General features: G+C 51.1%; 1 protein-coding gene across 2 annotated transcripts in view; it reads left to right on the top strand.

Moving 5' to 3' along the window:
* TRPV4 (transient receptor potential cation channel subfamily V member 4) overlaps window positions 1–22,453 on the top strand; it is a 33,406-nt gene that overhangs the window by 3,457 nt on the left and 7,496 nt on the right. Inside the window, exons 2-11 of one of the 2 annotated variants that reach the window (XM_017946189.3) lie at window positions 4,519–4,691; window positions 9,603–9,755; window positions 11,953–12,093; window positions 13,760–14,058; window positions 15,959–16,138; window positions 18,211–18,369; window positions 18,648–18,740; window positions 19,073–19,146; window positions 19,845–20,010; window positions 20,231–20,297. In XM_017946189.3, coding sequence (XP_017801678.2) covers window positions 4,519–4,691; window positions 9,603–9,755; window positions 11,953–12,093; window positions 13,760–14,058; window positions 15,959–16,138; window positions 18,211–18,369; window positions 18,648–18,740; window positions 19,073–19,146; window positions 19,845–20,010; window positions 20,231–20,297 — 1,505 coding nt within the window. The remainder of the gene's footprint in view (window positions 1–4,518; window positions 4,692–9,602; window positions 9,756–11,952; window positions 12,094–13,759; window positions 14,059–15,958; window positions 16,139–18,210; window positions 18,370–18,647; window positions 18,741–19,072; window positions 19,147–19,844; window positions 20,011–20,230; window positions 20,298–22,453) is intronic. The other variant, XM_009181679.4, reaches the window with a different exon arrangement.

The following is a 22,453-nucleotide window of genomic DNA, read 5'->3' as shown; positions in this document are numbered from 1 at the left end:
CATCCATTTATCCATCTACCATCTACTGATTCATTCACCCAGATGCCCATCTTTCCACTTTTTTGTCCACCTGTCCAATCTATCCATCCATTGTCCACTCATTAAAATATCTATCTACCCATCTACCCATCTGTCGGCCATCTGTCCAGCCATACACCCATATAACCAACCTTCCATTCATCTACCATTTTCTCGTCTGAATGTCATTCCATCCTCTCACCTACCCACTGTTTCTATTCATCTAGCCATTCAGCTATCAAACCATTCATTCATTCATTCATTCCATTTCTCATGCTTGATTGCTCACCTGCCTGCCTTCTGTCTTTCCTTCCCCTCCTTCTCTCTTCTAACCGCCAGTTTATTTACCCAGCTCTCTGTCCATCCATTTGTCCATTCGTTCCTTTGTTTGCTTAGTCACTGATTCATTTATTCATTTGCTCATCTTTTCTTTCATTTTTGCATCTATTCATCCATCCATCTCCCTACCTTCTCTTCCTGGCACACATCCAGCTGCCCCTCCTGGGTCTTCTTCAAGCATCACCTCCATTCCTGGCCATCCAGTGGCTTTCCTGAGGCTTAGAAAGAGCTGGAAACCCCGAGGCATTCACCCTTTCTTTTCCATAATGACAGCCTTGCTGAAAGAAAAGACAGTGGAGAGAAGCCCTGGATGGGGTGACAGCATGTGGCTCCTGTTATGTATTCCATGCCAGGCCTAGCTGGGGACAGGGAGCCTCCAGCCCACCTCGACCACCTTGTCTGGTCCCCATCCTCCCCCAATGGGTTCTGCTGAGCTGAGTCTTGCAGCCCAGACTCTAGACTCAGAGGCATTTGCCTGGCATCTCATGTGGTTTGTGTGGCACTCTGCAAACTCAGTCATCCCAGGTTCTGCTTCCAGCATGACCCTGTTGTCTGTCACCTGCAGACTCCCTGCTTTGTGAGGTTGAGCCCTCCCTCCTGGTCCTTTAGGAAGCCCAGGGACTTCCACGAGCTTTTGGCAGTTTGGGGAAGGGAGCAGGGCTTACAGTCTCCTAGCCAGCTCCTCCTGAGCCTCAGCAGGCCCTGCTGAACCATACATATCCTTTCTCGGTCCCGGCCCTGCTGTCCCTAATGTGCCCTGAATTGACCCTTTCCTCAGCTGCTCCGTGAAATCCCCTCTTGGTTGCCTGTGTGTGTGTCCTGGAGGATGGTCCTGAGGTCTGGAGATGACCTGGGCTTGCCTGGTCCTCCTCTGTTCCCCTTGCTGGCCATGGATTCATTTATCTCTTGGATGGAGCCCATTCACCTTCGCAGCCCTTGCTTGGTCAAGAGCTGCCCGCTTTATTTTTTCACAGAGTCATTGATTCATTCAGTGGATGTTTCTTTTCCTTTCCTTTTCTTTTTTCTTTTTTTCTTTTTTTTGAGACAGGGTCTTGCTCTGTCACTCAGGCTGGAGTGCAGTGGCACAATCTTGACTCACTGCAACCTCCTCCTCCCAGGTTCAAGTGATTCTCCTGCCTCAGCCTCCTGGGTAGCTGGAACTACAGGTGTGCACCACCACGCCCGGCTAATTTTTGTATTTTTAGTAGAGACAGGGTTTTACCATGTTGGCCAGGCTAGTCTCGAACTACTGACCTCAAGTGATCTGTTCACCTCGGCCTCCCAAAGTGCTGGGATTACAGGCGTGAGCCACCACACCCAGTCAGTGGATGTTTCTTGAGTGCCCACTATCTGCCAGTCAGTGGGGTTGGTCCTGAGGCTACTGGCTGAGCCAGACCAGATCCACCTCTACTCAGGCAACACTTTCAGTTTAGAGGGTGAGACAGGCAAGAAGCAAGTAGCTGAGCACATGGATATGCCATGTGAGTTGGGGGAGGTGCTGAAGTTAGAGACTGGGTGGATACAAGAAAGGTAATCCAGGAGGGTTTCTTGGAGGAGTCAACATTCAAGCCTAAAGCTAAGGGCTGCGAAGGGGCAGCCACAGAGAGGGAGGGAAGGGTGTCCTAGGTGGAGAGAAATGTGAGTGCAAGGGCCTAAGGCTGGAGAGGCTCTGCAGATATGTCCAAGGAACAGGGCTTCACAGTTGTCTGTGTGCTGAAAAATCTGTACCACTTCTGCTCAGAGGTGGAAACTGAGGACCAGAGCAGCAGAGTGCCCAGGGTTCCCATCCTTCTGTCCCCAAGCCCTCCCAGGTCCTGTTGAAAGCTAGTGGGCTCTGTGTCTCCCCTTCGCCTCCCTCGGACCCCTCCTGCAAGCCCTCCTCCCCACCCCCACCCCCACCCCAGGAAGTCCAGGCTGGTGGAGGAAGTGGGGCGCTGCTGAGTCCTGAGGGCTGCCTCAGTGAGATCTGGCAGGGGCAGTATTCCTTTTTATTTTGGCTCAAAGGTCAAAGTTCAGGAAGAGGTATAGTGGTGGCTGCCTAAGTGCCCTCATTAGAGGCTGTGTCTGTGCCTGTGCCTCTGTCAACAGGAGAGCACACCTCTTACCCTACTGTGGATGCTAATGATCCCCTTTCCCAGCACCTGCCCTGAGATGGAAAATCTCAACCCCCGGCGAAGAGGAAAGGAAGAGAATGGCTGTCCCCTTCTCATGGCAAGACAGGCTGGGTACAGCCAGATGCCGGCTTTGTCCACCCTTGCAACCCTGTCCCACCTGCTTCCACAGCCTGCCCTGGCCTCAATTTCCCCAACTGCATTCCCCCTTCCCCTCTGGCCCCGCTGCCTCTTGTTAGGGTTTTCTCTGTTCCCCTACTCTCCCCTCTTCTCCTTCCCAGACCCTGTGCCTCCATCTTCCTCCTCTTTAGCCTCTTATTCATTGAACAGAGTCTTACTGCATCCCAAGATGTGCCAGGCACTGGGCCAGGTAAGAACGTGACAGAGAGAGCATTCCTGCCTCATGGTGGCCCTGGGCTAGCTCTTCTCTCCCAGAACCTAGCATATAAAAGGTGCCAAAAAAATGCTTGTTGAATGACTGAATGAGTGTCTCCAAGCCCTCCTTCTCTTAGTGTCTGTTTCCTTCCTTTCTCCATCTCTTCTCTTCCCAACCCTCTCTGTGCCACGCCCTTCCTCCATCTGCCTCTGTAGCTCCACATCTCTCCCATGCACATACAAGCTCCAGACACACAGTAGGCACTCATTAATAATGGTAATATCAACTAACATTTATTGAGTGCTTACCTTGTGGTGGGCCATGAGCAAGTACAAATGAGCATGGCCTCATTTGTCTCAAATGTTTGCTGAATGAATACATTAATGGGTTAGTTATGGAATGAATGGATTAAATGCCTCATCTTTTAGTCTGCTGTTTCTTTATTTTCTCTTTCTTTTTGTCTCTTTCAGCCTCTCTGCCTTAGTAAGTACTCAATAAATGACTAATACATGAGTGGGTGGGTGGGTGGATGGGCAGTTGGATGGATGGATGGATGGGTGGGATGGATGGGTGGATTGTCGAGTGGGTGGATGAATGAATGAGTAATGAATGGATGGGTGGCTAGATGGAGGAGTGAGTGGATGGGTAGATGAATGAATGAGTGATGGATGGGTGGATGGGTGGGTGGGTGGGGTGTAATGGATGGATAGATGGGTGATGGATGGATGGATTGCAGGTGGATGGGTAGATGGATGGATGAGTGGGTAGATGGATATGGATGAGTGGGTGGATGGATGGATGAGTGAGGGATGGATGGATGGATGGATGAGGGATGGATGGATGAATGAGTGATGGATGGATGATGGGTGGGTAGGTGGATGGGTGGATGCTGAGTGGGTGGATGTATGGATGAGTGATGGATGGATGAGTGATGGGCAGGTGGGTGGATGGAGTGAAGATGGTCGTCATTAAATCGTCGTAGATAAATGCATCGTCGATAATGTCGATAGATAGATAAATGTCGTCGTCGATAGATAAATGTCGTCGATGCGTCGGCGTAAGTAGATAAAGTGATCATTAAGTAGAGTGCGTCGTCGACGATAAGTAAATAGATAGTGATCGTCATGTCGTCGGCGGAAATTAGATAAATCGGCGAAAATGTCGTCGGCCGATCGATGCGATAAATAAATGTCGATCGTCGTCGGTAAATCGTCGTCGAAAATCATCGTAAATGAAGCCGTCGATAAAGTCATCGTCAATCGTCGATAAATAAATATCGATCGTCGTATCGTCGTCAATCGTCATGATAAGCATATGGATGGGTAGATGGATGGATGAGTGATGGATGGATGGATGGATGGAAGGATGGATGGATGGATGGATAGATGGACGGGTGGGTGAGTGGATGTGTGGATGGATGGGTGGATAGATGTATGGGCAGTCTGTGCGTTTCTTTCTTTCTGTTTGTCTCCACCCAACACACAGTAGTACTAGCTATCGTTTGTTGGATAAAACATTCCTTAGTTTTTACAGCTGCCCCACCTACCTCACTCTGTTCCTTGTAGGGCTTCAACTGCCTGCCCCCCGCCACAGTCTCTGGGTCCCTAAGGCCAGGGACAGTGGGGCAGGCAGGGGACGAGCCCTCCCATCAACTTGCCTCCCTACCTCCTCCAGGAAGCAGCCGCAGAGCCCCAAAGCCCCTGCCCCCCAGCCGCCCCCCATCCTCAAAGTCTTCAACAGGCCCATCCTCTTTGACATTGTGTCCCGGGGCTCCACTGCTGACCTGGATGGGCTGCTCCCCTTCTTGCTGACCCACAAGAAACGCCTGACTGATGAGGAATTTCGAGGTGAGCCACCCAGATGGGCATAGCCAGTGGGACAGCCAGGGGTGTGGGGGAAGCCTGGCATTGGGGGCCCCCTTTTCCCTCAGCTTCTTCCTTTGGGTCAGTGGACTGCATTGGCCTGGAAAGTGCCAATGGACAGGGAGTCTGGAAAGTGCCAGACTGGACAGGGAGTCTGGTCCTGTGTGTCCTTCACCTCTCTGGGCCTCAGCTACCTCCACTCGTTCATTCATTCATTCATTCAGCCCTTATTTATGAAAAGGTTAGTGTAGTGGGTAAGCAGAGTCCACCTACCTGGGTTCAGATCCCACCTTTGCCACTTAAGTGATGTGTGACTTCTCTGAGCCTCTGTTTCCTCATCTGTAAACTGGGGAATAATCACAGCATACTCCTGGCTCTCATCCCACAAAGAACCCAGTGCAGGCAGATGGAGTCCTGGAGCTCCTGCTCCCCTGAGGAAAGGTCTGGAGGGATGGGCAGGGTGTCCGGGCTGGTAGTCCTGATTCTACTTCTTGGGGTCTGCTCCACCCCAGCCCAACTTTAGGGCTCCCCTTCCTAGGCTGAAGCCCCAGCCCAGAGAACTCACCCTTCAGCCTTGTCCAGATTCAAAACACCCACCTCAGGACACCGGCACCCTCCACAGCCCCAGGCCTTACCTGTGAACACCTGCACCCAAATCAGCCACCTGCGATGTGCTGGGTTCTGGGTAAGCCATTATTAAACTGGCCTTGATCTCACAAGTCAAGATACCATGTCAAGAAATGTAACACTTAGGCCGGGCATGATGGCTCACCACACCTGTAATCCCAGTGCTTTGGGAGGCCAAGGCAGGAGGGTTGCATGAGCCTAGGAGGCTGAGGCTGCAGCACTCCAGCGTAGGTGACAAACAGAAAAAAAGAAAAGAATTGGGACACCTGCTATGAAGAAGGGCCCATCTTGGAAGGCTGTCCATGGTTGGTCTCCAGCCTAAGTCTGAGGAAGCTTCAGGGATGTCAGAAGAGGCCTTTTTTTTTTTTTTTTTTTTTGAGACAGTTTTGTTCTTGTTGCCCAGGCTGGAGTGCAAAGGCGTGATCTCTGCTCACCACAACCTCCACTTCCTGGGTTCAAGTGATTCTCCTGCCTCAGCCTCCCAAGTAGCTGGGATAACAGGCATGTGCCACCACACCTGGCTAATTCTTTGTTTTTAGTAGAGACGAGGTCTCTCCATGTTGGTCAGGCTGGTCTCGAACTCATGATCTCACGTGATCCGCCTGCCTCAGCCTCCCAAAGTGCTGGGATTACAGGCATGAGCCACTGCACCCAACCAGAAGAGGCCATTTTTTAAGACTTCAGTTACTTTAAATAAATTCAGTTCCCAAACAGGATGAACAAGTCTGTGCTACATCATCCGCATATATCTTTATCAACCTGTTTCTTTTTTTTGAGCTAGGGTCTCATTCTGTCGCCCAGGCTGGAATGCTGTGGTGTGATCACAGCTCCCTGCAGCCTTGAACTTCTGGCCTCAAGCAATCAATCCTCCTGCTTCAGCCTCCAGAGTAGTTGGAACTACAGGTGCAAGCTACCATGCCTGGCTAAAATTTTTTTTCTTTTTTTTAAGAGACAGGCTCTCACTATGTTTCCCAGGCTGGTATCAAACTCCTGGCTTCAAGTGATCCTCCTGCCTCAACCTTCCAAAGTGCTGGGATTACAGGCGTGAGCCATTGAGGCTGGCCTCAACCTCATTCTTACACTGAAACAATACGATGCAGTATCATTGTGTCTACCAGGAAACAATTGCTCCCAGCACTTTGGGAGACCGAGGAAGGTGAATCACCTAAGGTCGGGAGTTTGAGACCAGCCCTGCCAACATGGTGAAACCCTGTCTCTACTAAAAATACAAAAAAAAAAAAAAAAAAAGACAATTGCTGGATTTATGAAAAATATTCATTCGTGGTTCCCGGCCAGACAATGTGGCCTCATTTGGAGGCACAAGTTTAGAGTTGTGGGAGGGTGGGGCTTCTCTCTGCTTCTGGAGTAGCTCAGTGATGGCATGAATAATCTCATTTGGAGATAACCCATGTTTAAGCCCTGGCCAAATGGCCTCTCCTGGTCCACCAAGTACGTGAGGCAAAGGTGGGGAATCTTGGTGTAGAGCGAATCCTGGGAGATGGACGCTGGCACCTGTGCCTTCAGCACTAGGCTGGCTTGTCAAGGCCTCTGGCTTCTCCTGAATTCAGGACTGAGTTGGGGGCTTTTAGCACAGTCCAGGAACCCCCAGATCCATGTGTGTCTGTGCATGAGTGTGGGAGGTGGGTCTCTGAAATTGCAGAGGGTAGTGTATGTGCGTAGAGGGAGACTTACTGTAAGGTCTGTGATGCTAATTAAGTGCCAGGGCCCCTGGCTAAGGCCCTTTCTAAGGTCCTGGACTTAGTCTAGGTCCCATAAAACCTGGATCCATCCCTGCATGGCTAAAGGGTCATGAGCTCATCTGATTATCAGGGAAGTCTGGGACACCCTCCCCTGTCCCCACCTCCCCTCCGCAAAGTTTCACAACCTCCAATTTGGCAATTGTCAATTTAGAGCCCCTGGCTACAGCAGCCCACCCTGGGCAGAGCCACTTCGCCACCTGGTGGCTGGTTCCTGGAACTGCATGTTCCACCTCCTCTCTGGGAAGATCCTGCTCCTGACATCTCCTCCCAGCACCCAGGCGCCGGGTCCCTGGGTCTATAACCCGTGTCTGAAAGCCCGAATCCAGGGTCTCTCGTTCCACTTTGGGTCACCTATGGTTTGGAATTGCCCGGGGTGTCCGGCCCTCCCCTTCATTCGATGCGTGTTAACTCAGCAAATGGCTGTGGGGCACCCACCACATGCCAAGCACTGTGCTTGGCAGAGGCCGAACGATAGTGAGCAAAGCAGGCATCACCGTGCCATCAAGGTGCCCACAGGCTCCTGGACAGGATGAACATTGACCAAGCAACCACAGAAATAAGCACACAGTTACAAACTGTAACAGGTGTCAACAAAAGTCTGTACCGGAGGATTTGACCTAGTTAGGGAAAATCCAGGAGAGCTTCCTGGAGGAGGTGACACTTGAGCAGAGTCTGAGTGAGGTGCAGTTAACCAGGTGAAAAGAGGAGGGAGGAATGTTTCAGATTGGGGTGGGGGTTCAGGGACAGCAGATGCAAAAGCCCTGTAGTTCACCGTGGTCAGTTGCAGTCTGAAGTGACCATTCCAGCTGCTATGTGGAAAGTGGATGAAGGAAGACCAGAGATGCTGGGGAAAATGAGGGAAATGAGGGAAGTGTCTTAGGCATGTGGGAGGGACAGTGGCTGGGCCACATTATTCCATGAGAGGGATGGTGTCGCCTCTGAGCTGGGCGCCAGGTGGACAGTGGGAAAGCAACTGGGGACGAGACTTGTCCCAAACAACCCTGCTCTTGGAAGGGTCAAGACTAGAATTCAGGTCTCTGTGAGTCTGCCCCACTGATTCCTGGCATTTAGGGAGACGGTTCCTAAATCCCGTCTCATGGAATGATAACAGCAACACTAATATTTATCAAAGACTCCTATCTGCCTGGTACTGGGCTAATCAACAAATACTGATTTGCTCTTCGATTTCCCTTCATAGCTTTAATTTAGCCAGAAAGGACCCTAAGCAGAGAAATGGTCATACAGCTGTTGGAAGCAAAGCCAGGCCTCAAACCCAAGGTGCCTGGCTTCAGAACAGATGCCTGAACCCACACCTGCATCTCCCACTCTCTGGCCATTCCCGAGCCCCTGGCATGATTTTGCCCTGTCCTTGATTCACAGGGGAGTTTTCAACTTACTCTTTTGAGATATAAATCAACTCAGGTAACCATAAAAATAGCTGCAATAGGAAGAAACTTGCAAAGAGATATTAGCAAGTGTTAGTGAGAGGCGTTAAGGACCTGCTAGTACCAAACAGAGAGATGACTTCATGAGAAAGTTTCAATAGTGGATGAAACCTTCAGGGTTATTATTGTTGCACCCTTAGAATCCCCAAGATTCTCTCCTGACTCTCCTAAGGTCAGTTCGCGTCCACTGTGGCACACAGTCCCGCACTTTGGGGAACGCTACACCCCTCCACTCCCTTCTAGGGGCCGCAGTGTAAACGCTTCATGGGAAAAGGACTCTATGCTCTGACAGGTGGGTGAGCGCTGCCTAGTGCGTCTTGCTTTTAGAGGTTCACAGTCCCTGTTCGTGTATGAAAGGCGCTGAGAAGTCCTGTAGTAAGGAAATATGGTTGGCTTTGCTTAACCCAGCATTCTCACCATTTACTTGTTTATGAAGCACTTTACAAAAATCTTTTTCAACGGCCAGGTGTGGTGGCTCACACCTGTAATCCCAGCACTTTGGGAGGCAGAGGTGGGAGGATCACTTGAGGCCAGGTGTTTGGGACCAGCCTGGGTAACATAGTGAGATCCCTTCTCTACGAAAATAAAAATTAAAAAATTAGTTAAGCATGGAGGTGCACACCTGTAGTCTTAGCTGCTACTTGGGAGGCTGAGGTGGGAGGATCACTGGAGCCCAGGAATTGGAGGCTGCAATGAGCTAGGATTGCACCACTATACTCCAGCCTGGATGACAGAGTGAGACCCTGTCTCTTAAAAAATATATATATATTAATAAATAAAAAATCTTCCTAAATAAGATTAATTAAATAAATACCAATCTGTAGGCTGAAGCCTCTCACATTTCAAAGCACCTAAGCCCATGAGTTTATTGCACCCTCTCAGCACCACTGGAGGCAGATAGAGTGGCCCTGGGTACCCACTGGACAGATGAGGAAACAGGCTCGGAGAGGAGATGTTGGCAGCCAAGATGTCTGACCGCCTACCCAGTGCTCTGTACTCCGATGCCTACAAGTTCAAGGTCACGGGCTGGAGCACCGCTTCATCTTGTATGTCTCTCCTGCTAGAGCCATCTACAGGGAAGACCTGCCTGCCCAAGGCCTTGCTGAACCTGAGCAGCGGCCGCAATGACACCATCCCTGTGCTGCTGGACATCGCGGAGCGCACCGGCAACATGCGGGAGTTCATCAACTCGCCCTTCCGCGACATCTACTATCGAGGTGGGCCCCGGGCTGCGCAGGGGTGCCACGAGGGCTGGTGGAGATACTGTCCTTTGCTTGTCTGACCCCTTGGGCCTAAGTGCCAGCCTGTACCCAGGACCTGACGAATGAATGGATGGATGGATGGATGAAGGAACAGTAACTACCCCTTCCAACTTTGTTTTGAGTTTCAGAATAGAAGATTCCACCGGGCATGGTGGCTCTTACCTGTAATCCCAGCACTTTGGAAAGCCAAGGGGGGCAGATCGCTTGAGGTCAAGAGTTTAAGACCAGCCCGTCCAAAATGAAAAAATCCCGTCCCCACTAAAAAAACAAAAAAAAAAAAAAAAAAAAAAAAAAAAAAATAGGGCCAGGTGCGGTGGCTTGTGCCTGTAACCCCAGCACACTTTGGGAGGCCAACGTGGGGGGTGCAGATCACTTGATGTCAGGAGTTCAAAACCAGCCTGGACAACATGGTGAAATCCCGTCCTGACTAAAAATACAAAAATTAGCCACGTTTGGTGGCATGTACCTGCAATCCCCGCTACTTGGGAGACTGAGGCAGAAGAATCGCTTGAACCCGGGAGGTGGAGGTTTCAGTGAGCCAAGATCATGCCATTGCACCCCAGCCTGGGTAATAGACAAGAGCAAGACTCATCCCGAAAAAAAAAAAAAAAAAGAAAAAAAAAAAAAAAGCCAGGTATGTTGGTGCACACCTGTAGTCCCAGGTACTTGGGAGACTGAGGTGGGAGGATCAGTTGAACTCAGAGGATCGAGGCTGCAGTGAGCTATGATTGTGCCACTGAGCTCCAGCCTGGGTGACAGAATGAGACCCTGTCTAAAAAAAAAAGATTCCAAGCTTCTGAGATGCAGCGAGTCTAGGGATCATGACCGGGGGTCTGCCCTAGGATGCTGCAGTGGTGGGTGCTCTAAGGCTCCATGATAATGAGTCCTGAGCTCACAAGCTCTGAGAGGCAAAGGCAGCAGGGGGCCAAGCTCCCCAGTTCTGAATTCTGAGATTCTGTAAATCAGAGTTGACCTTCAGATGCCTGGATATTAAGATTCAAAATCCAGGAATATTTTATCTTGAGCCCAAAATTCTGGGAGGCCAAGGTACTGTTGTTTCCTCTAGGATTTTTCTTTCTTTTTTCTTTTCTTTTTTTTTTTTTTTGAGACAGGTTCTTGCTCTGTCACCCAAGCTGGAGTGCAGTGGTGTGATCATGGCTCACTACAGCCTTGATCTCCTGGACTCAAGCGATTCTCCCACCTCACCTGCCCAAGTAGCTAGGACCACTGGCATGGACCACCATGCCAGGCTAATTTTTAAAATTTCTGTAGAGATGGGGTCTCATGTTGTTGTATTTGTCTGTTCTCATGCTACTATAAAGAACTGCCCAAGACTGGATAATGTATAAAGGAAAGAGGTTTAATTGACTCACAGTTCCGCAGGCCTCAGGAAACTTACAATCATGGTGGAAGGGGAAGCAACATGCCCTTCTTCACATGGTTCTAGGAAGGAGAAGTGCCAAGCAAAAGGGGGAAAAGCCCCTTATAGAATCATCAGATCTCTTGAGGACTCACTCACCATCAAAACAGCATGAGGGTAACTGCCCTCATGATTAAATTACCTTTCATGGGGTCCCTCCCATGACACTGAGGGATTATGGGAACTACAATTCATGGTAAGATTTAGGTGTGGACGCAGAGCCAAACCTTATCAGTTGCCCAGGCTGGTATTGAACTGCTAGGCTTCAGCAATCCTCCTGCCTCAGCCTCCTGAGTAGTTGGGACTACAGGGGTAAGTCACCAGGCCCAGCTAATTTTTAACATTTCTATAGAGATGGGGTCTCACTGTGTTGCCCAGGCTTGCCTCAAACTCCTGGGCTCAGGTGATCTCCCTCCTCGGTCTCCCAAAGCACTGGGATTACAGGCACTGCACCTGGCCTCCTCTAGGATTTTTAAGGCGTCTTATGAATCTAAAAAGTTCTCACATTCAGGATTCCACAAACTGGGTATCCTTTGGGCTTGAGATTCTGCTTCTGCGATGGATCCTGGGGAATATCCAAGGGCCTATTTGCTGCCCTTGGGTGTTGCTGGGCAGGAATCTGCCTGCATTTCCCACCCCAATTTCTACATCCTGCACCCCACCCCCACCCCCAGCAAGCCTGGCTGGGTCTCTGCCCCGCCAGGGCCCCGAATGACTGTCCCGTGTCCCCAGGTCAGACAGCTCTGCACATCGCCATCGAGCGTCGCTGCAAACACTACGTGGAGCTCCTCGTGGCCCAAGGAGCTGACGTCCACGCCCAGGCCCGTGGGCGCTTCTTCCAGCCCAAGGATGAGGGAGGCTACTTCTACTTTGGTAAGGAGGGGCGTGGCGGGGGCCGACAGCGTGCTGGAGAAGCATGGCGGGAGATAGCGTGATACTGCTTGGTGTCTGCAGCCCTGACCATCCCCCAGACACCCAGGGCCACTCTGGCCATGGGCGCAGACAGCACTCTGGAGCACAGGCTGCAAGCCGGTCTTGGTCACGGGGCCCTTGCCTCTGAGGTGTAAGTGCTATTGGGGAACTTGGCACCATGGACCTGGATTCAGATCCTCACTCCAGCCAGGCACGGTGGCTCACACCTGTCATCCCAGCACTTGGGGAGGTCAAGGCAGGAGGATCGCTTGAGGCCGGGAGTTTGAGACCAGGCTAGGCAACATAGCAAGACTGTCTCTTTTAAAAATTTTAAAAATGGCTGGGCGTGGTGGCTCATGCCTGTAATTCTAGCACTTTGGGAGGACAAGGCAGATGGATCACCTGAGGTCAAGAGTTCGAGACCAGCCTGGCCAACAACATGGTGAAACCCCATCTCTACAAAAATAACAAAAATTAGCTGGGCATGATGGTGGGTGCCTGTAATCTTAGTTACATGGGAGGCTGAGGCAGGAGAATTGCTCGAACCTAGGGGACAGAGGTTGCAGTGAGCCAAGATTTCCCCATTGCATTCCAGCCTGGGTGACAGAGTGAGACTCTGTCTCAAAAAAAAATTAGATGGCATGGTGTCATGTGCTTGTAATCCCAGCTGCTTCGGAGGCCAAGGCTGGAGGATCACTTGAACCTAGGAGTTCGAGGCTGCAGTGAGCTGTGATTGCACCACTGCATTCCAGCCTGGACAACAGAGCAAGACTCTGTCTTTAAAAAGCAAAAAGAAAACAACAAAAAAAGTCAAATCCTCACTCTGCACTTTCCAGGCATGTGACCTCACTTCCCTCACCTTCCCCAGCTGTGCAGTGGGGATCATGAGAGGCCCTTGGGCTGTGTTGTCAGCACCCAGCCTGTATTGTCTGTGTCCTTTAATCTGGTTTATGCTGGGACCAACATCACCAGGCCCAAAGCCCACCACTGCCGTTGTCATCGCTGGACTCATGAAATATTTTGAATCTTGCCCATGCTTAAAGGCACTCATTATGTGCAGCTCAGGGACAAAGTCACACAAAGAATTCCATCATCGGCTGGGCACGGTGGCTCATGCCTGTAATCGCGGCACTTTGGGAGGCCAGGGGGGCAGATCACTTGAGGTCAGGAGTTTGAGACCAGCATGGCCAACATGGTGAAATCCTGTCTCTACTAAAAATACAAAAATTAGCCAGGTGTGGTGGCAGATGCCTATAATCCTGGCTACTCGGCTGAGGCACAAGAATTGCTTGCACCCAGGAGGTGGAGGTTGTAGTGCGCCGAGATTGTGCCACTGCACTCCAGCCTGGGCGACAGAGTGAGACTTTGTCTCAAAAATAATAATAATAATAATTCCATCATTGGATGTGTCCAGTCCCTGACAGCCTCCGACTCGCATGGCTGTGCCCTTAACTAGCCATACCCTATCACCCTGGCATCACCCAGAGAAACGTGCAGTTCATATCCACTGCTGGTACTGTCTCCATCATCCTCAGAGTGCCACAGTGTCCATCCCCCGAGTGTCTGCAGGCAGAGTCCCACCCTGGGCCCCCTTCGCTGACCTCCCACCCTCCACCCTGGCCCGTAGGGGAGCTGCCCTTGTCGCTGGCTGCCTGCACCAACCAGCCCCACATTGTCAACTACCTGACGGAGAACCCCCACAAGAAGGCAGACATGCGGCGCCAGGACTCGCGAGGCAACACGGTGCTGCACGCGCTGGTGGCCATCGCCGACAACACCCGTGAGAACACCAAGTTCGTTACCAAGATGTATGACCTGCTGCTGCTGAAGTGTGCCCGCCTCTTCCCCGACAGCAACCTGGAGGCCGTGCTCAACAACGATGGCCTCTCACCCCTAATGATGGCTGCCAAGACGGGCAAGATTGGGGTGAGTATACAGCTGGGGGCACAGCTGATCCACCCACTTGTGCCCCTCTGCACACACACATGAGGGTCTGCTGCTGGTATTCATTATTGATATGTGCACACACCTCCCAACACGCCAACCCCAGTGTGCAGATGTCCCAGCTCAAGAACCTGCTATGGCTCCCTAGTGTCCAGCCAAGCTTCTTAGCTTCATCCCTGAGCCTCTTGCCTCATGTCACCCTACTGGATGTTCACCACTCCACCCCCACCAGCCAGGATGCGCCGCTGATAGGAAAGTGAGTCCCAGAGCTCTAGCCCAGCAGTGCTCCCAGCCTCGAACCTGCTGAGTGCCCCTGCCCTAGTTCCTTCCCCTTTCTGGGCTGCACAGCATGGGGCCTGGAGAAGGGTTTCTCAACTTCAGCACGATTATTTTGGGCGGCAGGTTCTTTGTGGTGGGGACCATCTTGTGCTTTTGCCAGACATTGATCTGCATCCCGGGTCTCTACCCACCAGATGCCAGGAGCACCTTCCCTTACACTTGTGACCACCAAAAATATCTCCAGAACGTTGCTGAAATGTCCTCTGGGGGGCACTGTCACTGTGTTTGGGAACCAAGTCTGGAGTGCCCTAGAGGCAGGAGCACCTGTCCAAGCCTTGGGGCTACCACTTCCCAGTGTGTGACCTCAGACATCTCATCTCCCTTTTCTGTGCCTCAGTTTCCTTGTCTGTAAAATGGGGACATAAGAGTGCCCTCTGGTGTGGTGTTGTGACAATTAAATGCGGTATCCACATAAGGCTCTTAGGAAGGAGCCCAGGAGAGGCAATAAGTGCTCACTTACATGTCTGTAATGCCAGCTAGTTGGGAGGCTGAGGTGAGAGGATTGTTTAAGTCCAGCCTGGGCAACATAGTGAGATCCTAAATAAATAAAAACCAAAGTAAAAATAAATAAATAAAAATGTAGCAAAAATTACTGAAATTGCAATTATTCCAGGACCCTGAGGCAGTAGAAAGGCTCCGGCTTAAATCCTAGCTTCGGCTGGGCTCGGTGGCTCATGTCTGTAAACCTAACACTTTGGGAGGCTGAGGTGGGAGGATCACTTGAGCCCGGGAGATTGAGGCTGCAGTGAGCTGTGATAGTGCCACTGCACTCCAGCCTGGGCAACAGAGCAAGAACCTGTCTCAAAAAAAACCCCCAAAATCCCAGCACTCTGGGAGGCTGAGGTGGGTGGATCACCTGAGGTCAGGAGTTCAAGACCAGCCTGGCCAACATGGTGAAACCCCGTCTCTACTAAAAATACAGAAATATTAGCCAGGTGTGGTAGTGGGCACCTGTAATCCCAGCTACTCAGGAGGCTGAGGCAGGAGAATTGCTTGAACCTGGGAGGCGACGGTTGCAGTGAGCTGAGATCGCGCCACTGCACTCCAGCCTGGGTGACAGAGTGAGATTCTGTCTCAAAACAAAAACAAACCCCAAAATCCTAACATTGCCTGACCTTGGGCAATTCCCAACCCCTCTCTGTGCCTCAGCTTCCCTGTGTGTAAGCCAGGGAAGGAGTGGTAACAGGAAGGACCGCATGTGATCGTCAGTATTATAATTCACATATTATTAAGATGGATTCATTGCTATTTTAACGGCATGAAGAAGATATTCATTACAATTAAGATGTTGAAGGCTCATTCAGGTTCCGTCTGGCTCCAGCTGACTGGTTAAGTGTCTTCTGGAACACCTTTCATTTTTCCCAGCCTCCACTCCTTATCTGTAAACCAAGATAATAAGAGCAAGAATTAAACAAGATGAGGAAGGGGTCCTCCAGCAGCCGGTGCTCAGCTGTTTTCTGGGGAGGCGTCATGTGCTAAGCTGGGCCCAGCCCTGGGGACCTCTCCAGTGTGAGCCCCCTGACCCTCCTGGCCCCCTGTGTAGATCTTTCAGCACATCATCCGGCGGGAGGTGACGGATGAGGACACACGGCACCTGTCCCGCAAGTTCAAGGACTGGGCCTACGGGCCAGTATATTCCTCGCTTTATGACCTCTCCTCCCTGGACACATGTGGGGAAGAGGCCTCCGTGCTGGAGATCCTGGTGTACAACAGCAAGATTGAGGTGGGCTCCAGGAGAGGGCATGGGGTGCGAGGAAGGAGGGGCAGGGCTGGCAGCAGGGATGGGGCCCTGGGGCTGGGCTAGGGGAGAGAGCCTCAGCCTCTAGGCCCCAACGTGGTGGATCTGTTGGCTGAATGCAAGAGAAGGTGCCAATTAAGTGCCCAGAACAGTGTCTGGCATGTGAGGAAATGAGTAAGACTTGTGGGAAGGTGGACTTTTGGAGCAGGTAGGACTGGGTTGGGATCTTGGCTCTGTAACTTACATGCCGTGTGTCTCAGGACAAGTGGCCCCACCTCTGTGGGTCTCAGCTTCCTCGTTTGTGACCTGGGGATAAGGATCATGCATATCCCATGGGGCTGTTGGGAGGACCAAAGAGGTTAATTTTAGAATGGCCTGGTACAGAGTAAAGATTATGTCAGCTTTTACCATTCGTGGTTGTTATATGAACTTTTGAAAGCTCTTTTTTTCAGTGAGGCATGGTGGCTTATGCCTGTAATTCCAGCATTTTGGGGAGCCAAGGTGGGCAGATTGCTTGAAGCCAGGAGTTTGACACCAGCCTGGGCAATATGGCGAAACCCCGTCTCTACAAAAATAAAAATAAAAATAAAAGTTAGCTGGGCGTGGTGGTGCGAGCCTGTAGTCCCAGCTACTTGGGAGGCTGAGGTGGGAGGATCACCTGAGCCTGGGGAGGTCGAGGCTTCAGTGAGCTGAGATCATATCACTGCACTCCAGCCTGGGTGACAGTGGGAGACCCTGTCTCAAAAAACAAAACAAAACAAAACAAGCTTTTTTTTTTCTACTTAGCAATATTTTGTGAACATCATTCTGTAGTTTTAAATATTCTTTGGTAATATTGTCGCTGCATGTAAATGTACCATATTCAAATGAACCGTTCTGTTATTGTTGGTCGCTTGGGTTTGTTTCTGCCTGTAACTATCAGGAATAACACTACAAGAGCATCTCTGTGGCTGTGTTATTGCACAAATCATGATTATGGAGAAACTCAAGTCATTAAAGGGCTAGGAAGCTATACAAAGGGAGCAGAAAATGCTGGGGACTGGGTGCAGGTGGTCACCCTTCTAACCCTGCCCTGTGGCTTACTGGTCTGTGAGCTTGGCTTCCTTGCAAGACCTCATTTCTCTTATTTTTTGAATTAGTGGCCATCTTGATTTAAATTAGTAGTGGCAGCAGGTTTAGCATCTCAGGTGCAAACTGATTGATTGGTAGTGTCTACCCAGGGAACTGTATGAATACAATTGTGCAGGGCTCAATTATTGATGGCTGCCCTGGGTTCAGAATTGGAGAATTGTGGTAAGTCAATCATTTATCATCTTTGGGCAAAAATTTCTCAATCTTTCTCTCTGAATCAGAATTTCTGAGAATGGAGGCCAGGATTTATACTTGCGGCAAGCTACATAGATGATTTTGCGGCCAACAGCTTGGTACTATCCACAGATTGGAGTTTGGGAACCATGAGAATAAATGTCCTTTTTTCTTTTTTGAAACGGAGTCTCGCTCTTGTTGCCCAGGCTGGAATGCAGTGGCACAATCTAGGCTCACTGCAATCTCCGCCTCCCAGGTTCAAGTGATTCTCCTGCCTCAGCCTCAGGAGTAGCTGGAATTACAGGTGCCCGCCACCACGCCCGGCTAATTTTTGTAGTTTTAGTAGAGTCAGGGTTTCACCACGTTGGATAGGCTGGTCTTGAACTCCTGACATCAGGTGATCTGCCTGTCTCGGACTCCCAAAGTGCTGGGATTACAGGCGTGAGCCACCGTGCCCTGCCTGAAAATAAATGTCTTTTAAGGGACTTTCCAGTTCTGAGTTCTGTGACGCTAGAATAGGGCAGAAAGGTACATTGAGGCAGAATTGGGCAGAATCTCAAATGGTGAGTGCGGGAGCTTGGGGCTGATGTTCAGTGTCTGTCCAGTTCCCCATGAATCCTTGAATGCAGCTGAGGAATGGATGGAAAGAGAAAGCGCTGTCGGGGCGGAGGGTGGGGGAAAGCACAGCCGGGGCAGCCTGCCAGGACCCCCCACCTCAGGAAGGCAGCCCCTGACCACCCTGCCTCTCACAGAACCGCCACGAGATGCTGGCTGTGGAGCCCATCAATGAACTGCTGCGGGACAAGTGGCGCAAGTTCGGGGCCGTGTCCTTCTACATCAACGTGGTCTCCTACCTCTGCGCCATGGTCATCTTCACCCTCACCGCCTACTATCAGCCGCTGGAGGGCACGGTGAGTGCCCAGGGACCGGGCAGGGGCTGGGGCAGGCACTGGCTGAGCCATGCAGGACGGGGGCACAACCTCGTCCCTCTGGGTCCCCTGTAGGAGGAACTGGAGAAGGTTTAGGAACAGGTTGGGGAGGCGCCCTCCAACATGCAGGGGTGGCCCTGAGCTGGGAAAGGAGGAGGCTACATGGGATCCAGATGTTTTGGGTCTGGGGGAACATCTGGATTGGGGGCCAGATGTTGGAGGGGCCAGGTGACGACCTGTGTGCCCTTGCTGCTCCCCAGCCACCGTACCCTTACCGCACCACGGTGGACTACCTGCGGCTGGCTGGCGAGGTCATTACGCTCTTCACTGGGGTCCTGTTCTTCTTCACCAACGTGAGTGCCTGGCCCCCGTGCCCCCCACTCTGCCTGCTCTCCTCTTCCTCTTCTCTTCCTGCACCTCTTTTCTCTCCTTCTTCTCTTCTCTCTCCTCCAAATCGTCCTTCTCCTTTCCTTCCTCCTTTTATTTTCCCATTTCTCTTCTACCTCCTCCAATCCCATGTTCTCCATCTCTGCTTTTTTCTCCTTTTCTAACAGGAAAGAGTCCTTTGTCTTTTCTGTGTACCGGCCTCTGCCTCCCTATCTTCTGTCCCTTTCTCTGTCTCCTCTTTCCTCCTCTCCTTTCCTGCTGGCCCCACCCCTTTCACGTGCCCCCTCCTGTCTTCCAGATCAAAGACTTGTTCATGAAGAAATGCCCTGGAGTGAATTCTCTCTTCATTGATGGCTCCTTCCAGCTGCTCTAGTAAGTGGAGGTCCCTGGGCCAGCAGGTTTTGGGTGAGGAAGGTGGGTTTGGGCTGCTAGGTCATCCAGATTCAGGAAAGAGGTGATTCTATTAGAATGAATCCACCCAACCTGGGCAGCTCTAACCCAAAGTCAGGACAAAGCCACAAACAGTAGGGTTTTCTGGTTAAAGAAAAATTCTGATTGCTAGGGAGTTATCATATATACCATGGATAGAAATAATTATGCTGGTGAATGATTGCTAATGTCTGCTTGAAGGGCCATGTTAAGAATTTTGCACCTGTGTCTGTGTTTAGTGGGAAAGAGTTAGGATTGATTAATGATGTCTGCCTGGGACACAGGATGAGAGAGTTACTGCGGGTGTGTTACCTCTTCCACATTTCCCTTAGAATTGGAGAACGATGAAATTCACTTAGCCACAAAGTCTCCACTGAACACCACTAAATCTGTCTTTAGCAATTCCAAGGGGCATCACTTCAGAATCTTGTGGGACCTCAGGATTAATTGCCAGCTCATTGAATGTTGTTGTTAACAGAAAGCTGGGGAACCCTGCTAATCCACTTTGTTTCTTTCCTGGGGGTCTAGAAGGCATTGGGAAGTCCTGATACCCTGGAGGGCTTGGAGGCTTGTCTCCCCCTCCGGAGCCTCATTGTCCCCTCTCCCCTCTGGCCTCTCTTGTGGTCTCTGCTGTACTGCAGCTTCATCTACTCTGTCCTGGTGATCGTCTCAGCAGCCCTCTACCTGGCAGGGATTGAGGCCTACCTGGCCGTGATGGTCTTTGCCCTGGTCCTGGGCTGGATGAATGCCCTTTACTTCACCCGTGGGCTGAAGCTGACGGGGACCTATAGCATCATGATCCAGAAGGTACGGGCTGGGAGGGCCCTCTGGACTCGTGTGTTCCTGGAGGGAGCCACACACACCACATGCACACTTATGCGCCTGCAGACCTGAGGATGCCGGGTACCGTGAGGGCAGGAGGCATGGTCTGGACACTGGGGTGGGACCAGGGTGGAGATGGAGAAATGGGGAAAGTGAGAAACCACATGTCTCCTGTTTGCCTCCATAATCCCACTGGGGTCTTTAGATCCTCTTCAAGGACCTTTTCCGATTCCTGCTGGTCTACTTGCTCTTCATGATCGGCTACGCTTCAGGTGAGCTCTGGGTGCTCAGGTGGGCCTGGCAGGGGTGGTGCAAGGACGGGAACAGTAGCCATGATATACTGGGGACAATAGCAGCCTTGCTGAGTTCTTTTTTTTTTGAGATGGAGTTTCACTCCTGTTGCCCAGGCTGGAGTGCAATGGTGCAATCTCAGCTCACTGCAACCTCCACCTTCCAGGTTCAAGCGATTCTCCTGCCTCAGCCTCCCATGTAGTTGGGATTATAGGCTCCTGCCACCACGCCCCACTAATTTTTTTTTTGTATTTGTAGTAGAGACAGGGTTTCACCCTGTTGGCCAGGCTGGTCTTGAACTCCTGACCTCAGGTGATCCACCCATCTTGGCCTCCCAAAGTTCTGGGATTACAGGTGTGAGCCAATATGCCTGGCCACTGAGTTCTTATTTGTATGCCAGGCACTAGACTAAGTAACGTTTCCATCCTTGACCCCCAACAAGCCTGTAAGCTAAGTGCCTTTATTATCCCCTGTTATAGAAAAGGAAACTGAGGCTTAAGAGGGTTAAATAACTAGCACAAGTTCAAAAGCCAGTGAATGGTGGCTGGGTGCAGTGGCTCACGCCTGTAATCCCAGCACTTCGAGAGGCCAAGGTGGGTGGATCACTTGAGGTCAGGAGTTTGAGACCAGCCTGGCCAACATGGCGAAACCCTGTCTCTACCAAAAAATACAAAAATTAGACAGGCATGGTGGCACGCAACTATAGACCCAGCTACTTGGAAGGCTGAGGCACAAGAATCGCTTGAACCCAGAAGGTGGAGGTTGCAGCGAGCCAAGATGGCACCACTGCACTCCAGCCTGGGCAACACAGCGAGACTCTGTCTCAAAAAAAAAAAAAGAAAAAAAGGTAGTGAATGGTAAAACTGGAGTGTCAGCTATTGCTACAAAGGAAGCCACCTAAAGCTTAGTGGCTTAAAATAGCACCCACTTGTTATTATTATTATTATTATTGTTTGTTTTTTTGTGGCAAGGTCTCTGTAGCTGAGGCTGGATGGCAGTGGTGCTCTTGGCTCACTGCGACCTCTGCCTCCCAGGTTCAAGCGATTCTCTTGCCTCAGCCTCTCGAATAGCTGGGATTACAGGCGTGTGCCACCATGCATGGCTAAGTTTTATATTTTTGGTAGAGATGGGGTTTCACCATGTTGGCTAGGTTGGTCTCGACCTCCTGACCCCAAGTGATCTACCCACCTTGGCCTCCCAAAGTGCTGGGATTACAGGCGTGAGCCACTGTACCAGGCCAACTTATTATTGCTTATGAGTCGGTGGGTCAGCTGGGTGGCTGTGCTACCCTGGGCCAGGTTTGGTTGATCCCTACAGGCTCTTGTGCCTGTGGTCAGCTGGCAGGCTGGCTAGTATGGACTTGGTTAGAGGGGCTTTGCTATCTATCTTCCACGTGGTCACTCATCTCTGGCCAGCTAGCTTGGGCTTGTCCATATGGTAGCCTTAGGCTTCCAAGAACATGAGCAGAAGTGTTCAAGGACACCTCCTGGCATGGCATCACTGCTGCCTTACTCTGTTGGCCAAAGCAAGTCCCAAGGCCAGCCTCGATTCAACGGATGGGGAAATAGACATCATTTCTTTTTTTTCTTGTTTTTGGGTGGAGACAGGATCTCCCTATGTTGCCCAGTCTGGTCTTGAACTCCTGGGCTCAAGCAGTCCTCCCACCTCAGCCTCCCAAAGTGCGGGATTATAGGCGCGAGCCACCATGCCTGGCCTAGACTCCACTTCTTGGTGGGAGAAGCTGTAAAGCCACATTGAAGGGGCATGGATACATGGAAGGATAAAATTTAATAATTAAACTACTAGCCCAGGTATTTTCTTAAAGCCTGACATCAGCTCCCTTTGATACACCTCCTCCCTGATGTCACGATGCCACTCAGAAGCATTCTGGGACCTCAGTGGCATGGGCCATGAGGGAAGGACCAGGGACCAGGGCTGGAGAAACTGACCAAGTCCTTGGGCTGGTCCCTGAGGGGTGGGTGATCTGACATCAATGCCCAGCATCCAAAGGGGAGTGGCCAGCTCAGGTTAGACCCAGACACATTCACATCTGAGCAGGTTCATCTGGGGACGAGCCTGGCACAGGAATCTCATGAGGGTGATACTTTAACCCATGACGGTGGCCAAGGCTCTATGT

The sequence above is a fragment of the Papio anubis genome, chromosome 9 (genome assembly GCF_008728515.1).
Source record: "Papio anubis isolate 15944 chromosome 9, Panubis1.0, whole genome shotgun sequence".
Lineage (NCBI taxonomy): Eukaryota > Metazoa > Chordata > Mammalia > Primates > Cercopithecidae > Papio > Papio anubis.
The sequence above is the reverse complement of the archived record's forward strand: the minus strand, read 5'-3'. Positions and strand labels throughout refer to the sequence as shown.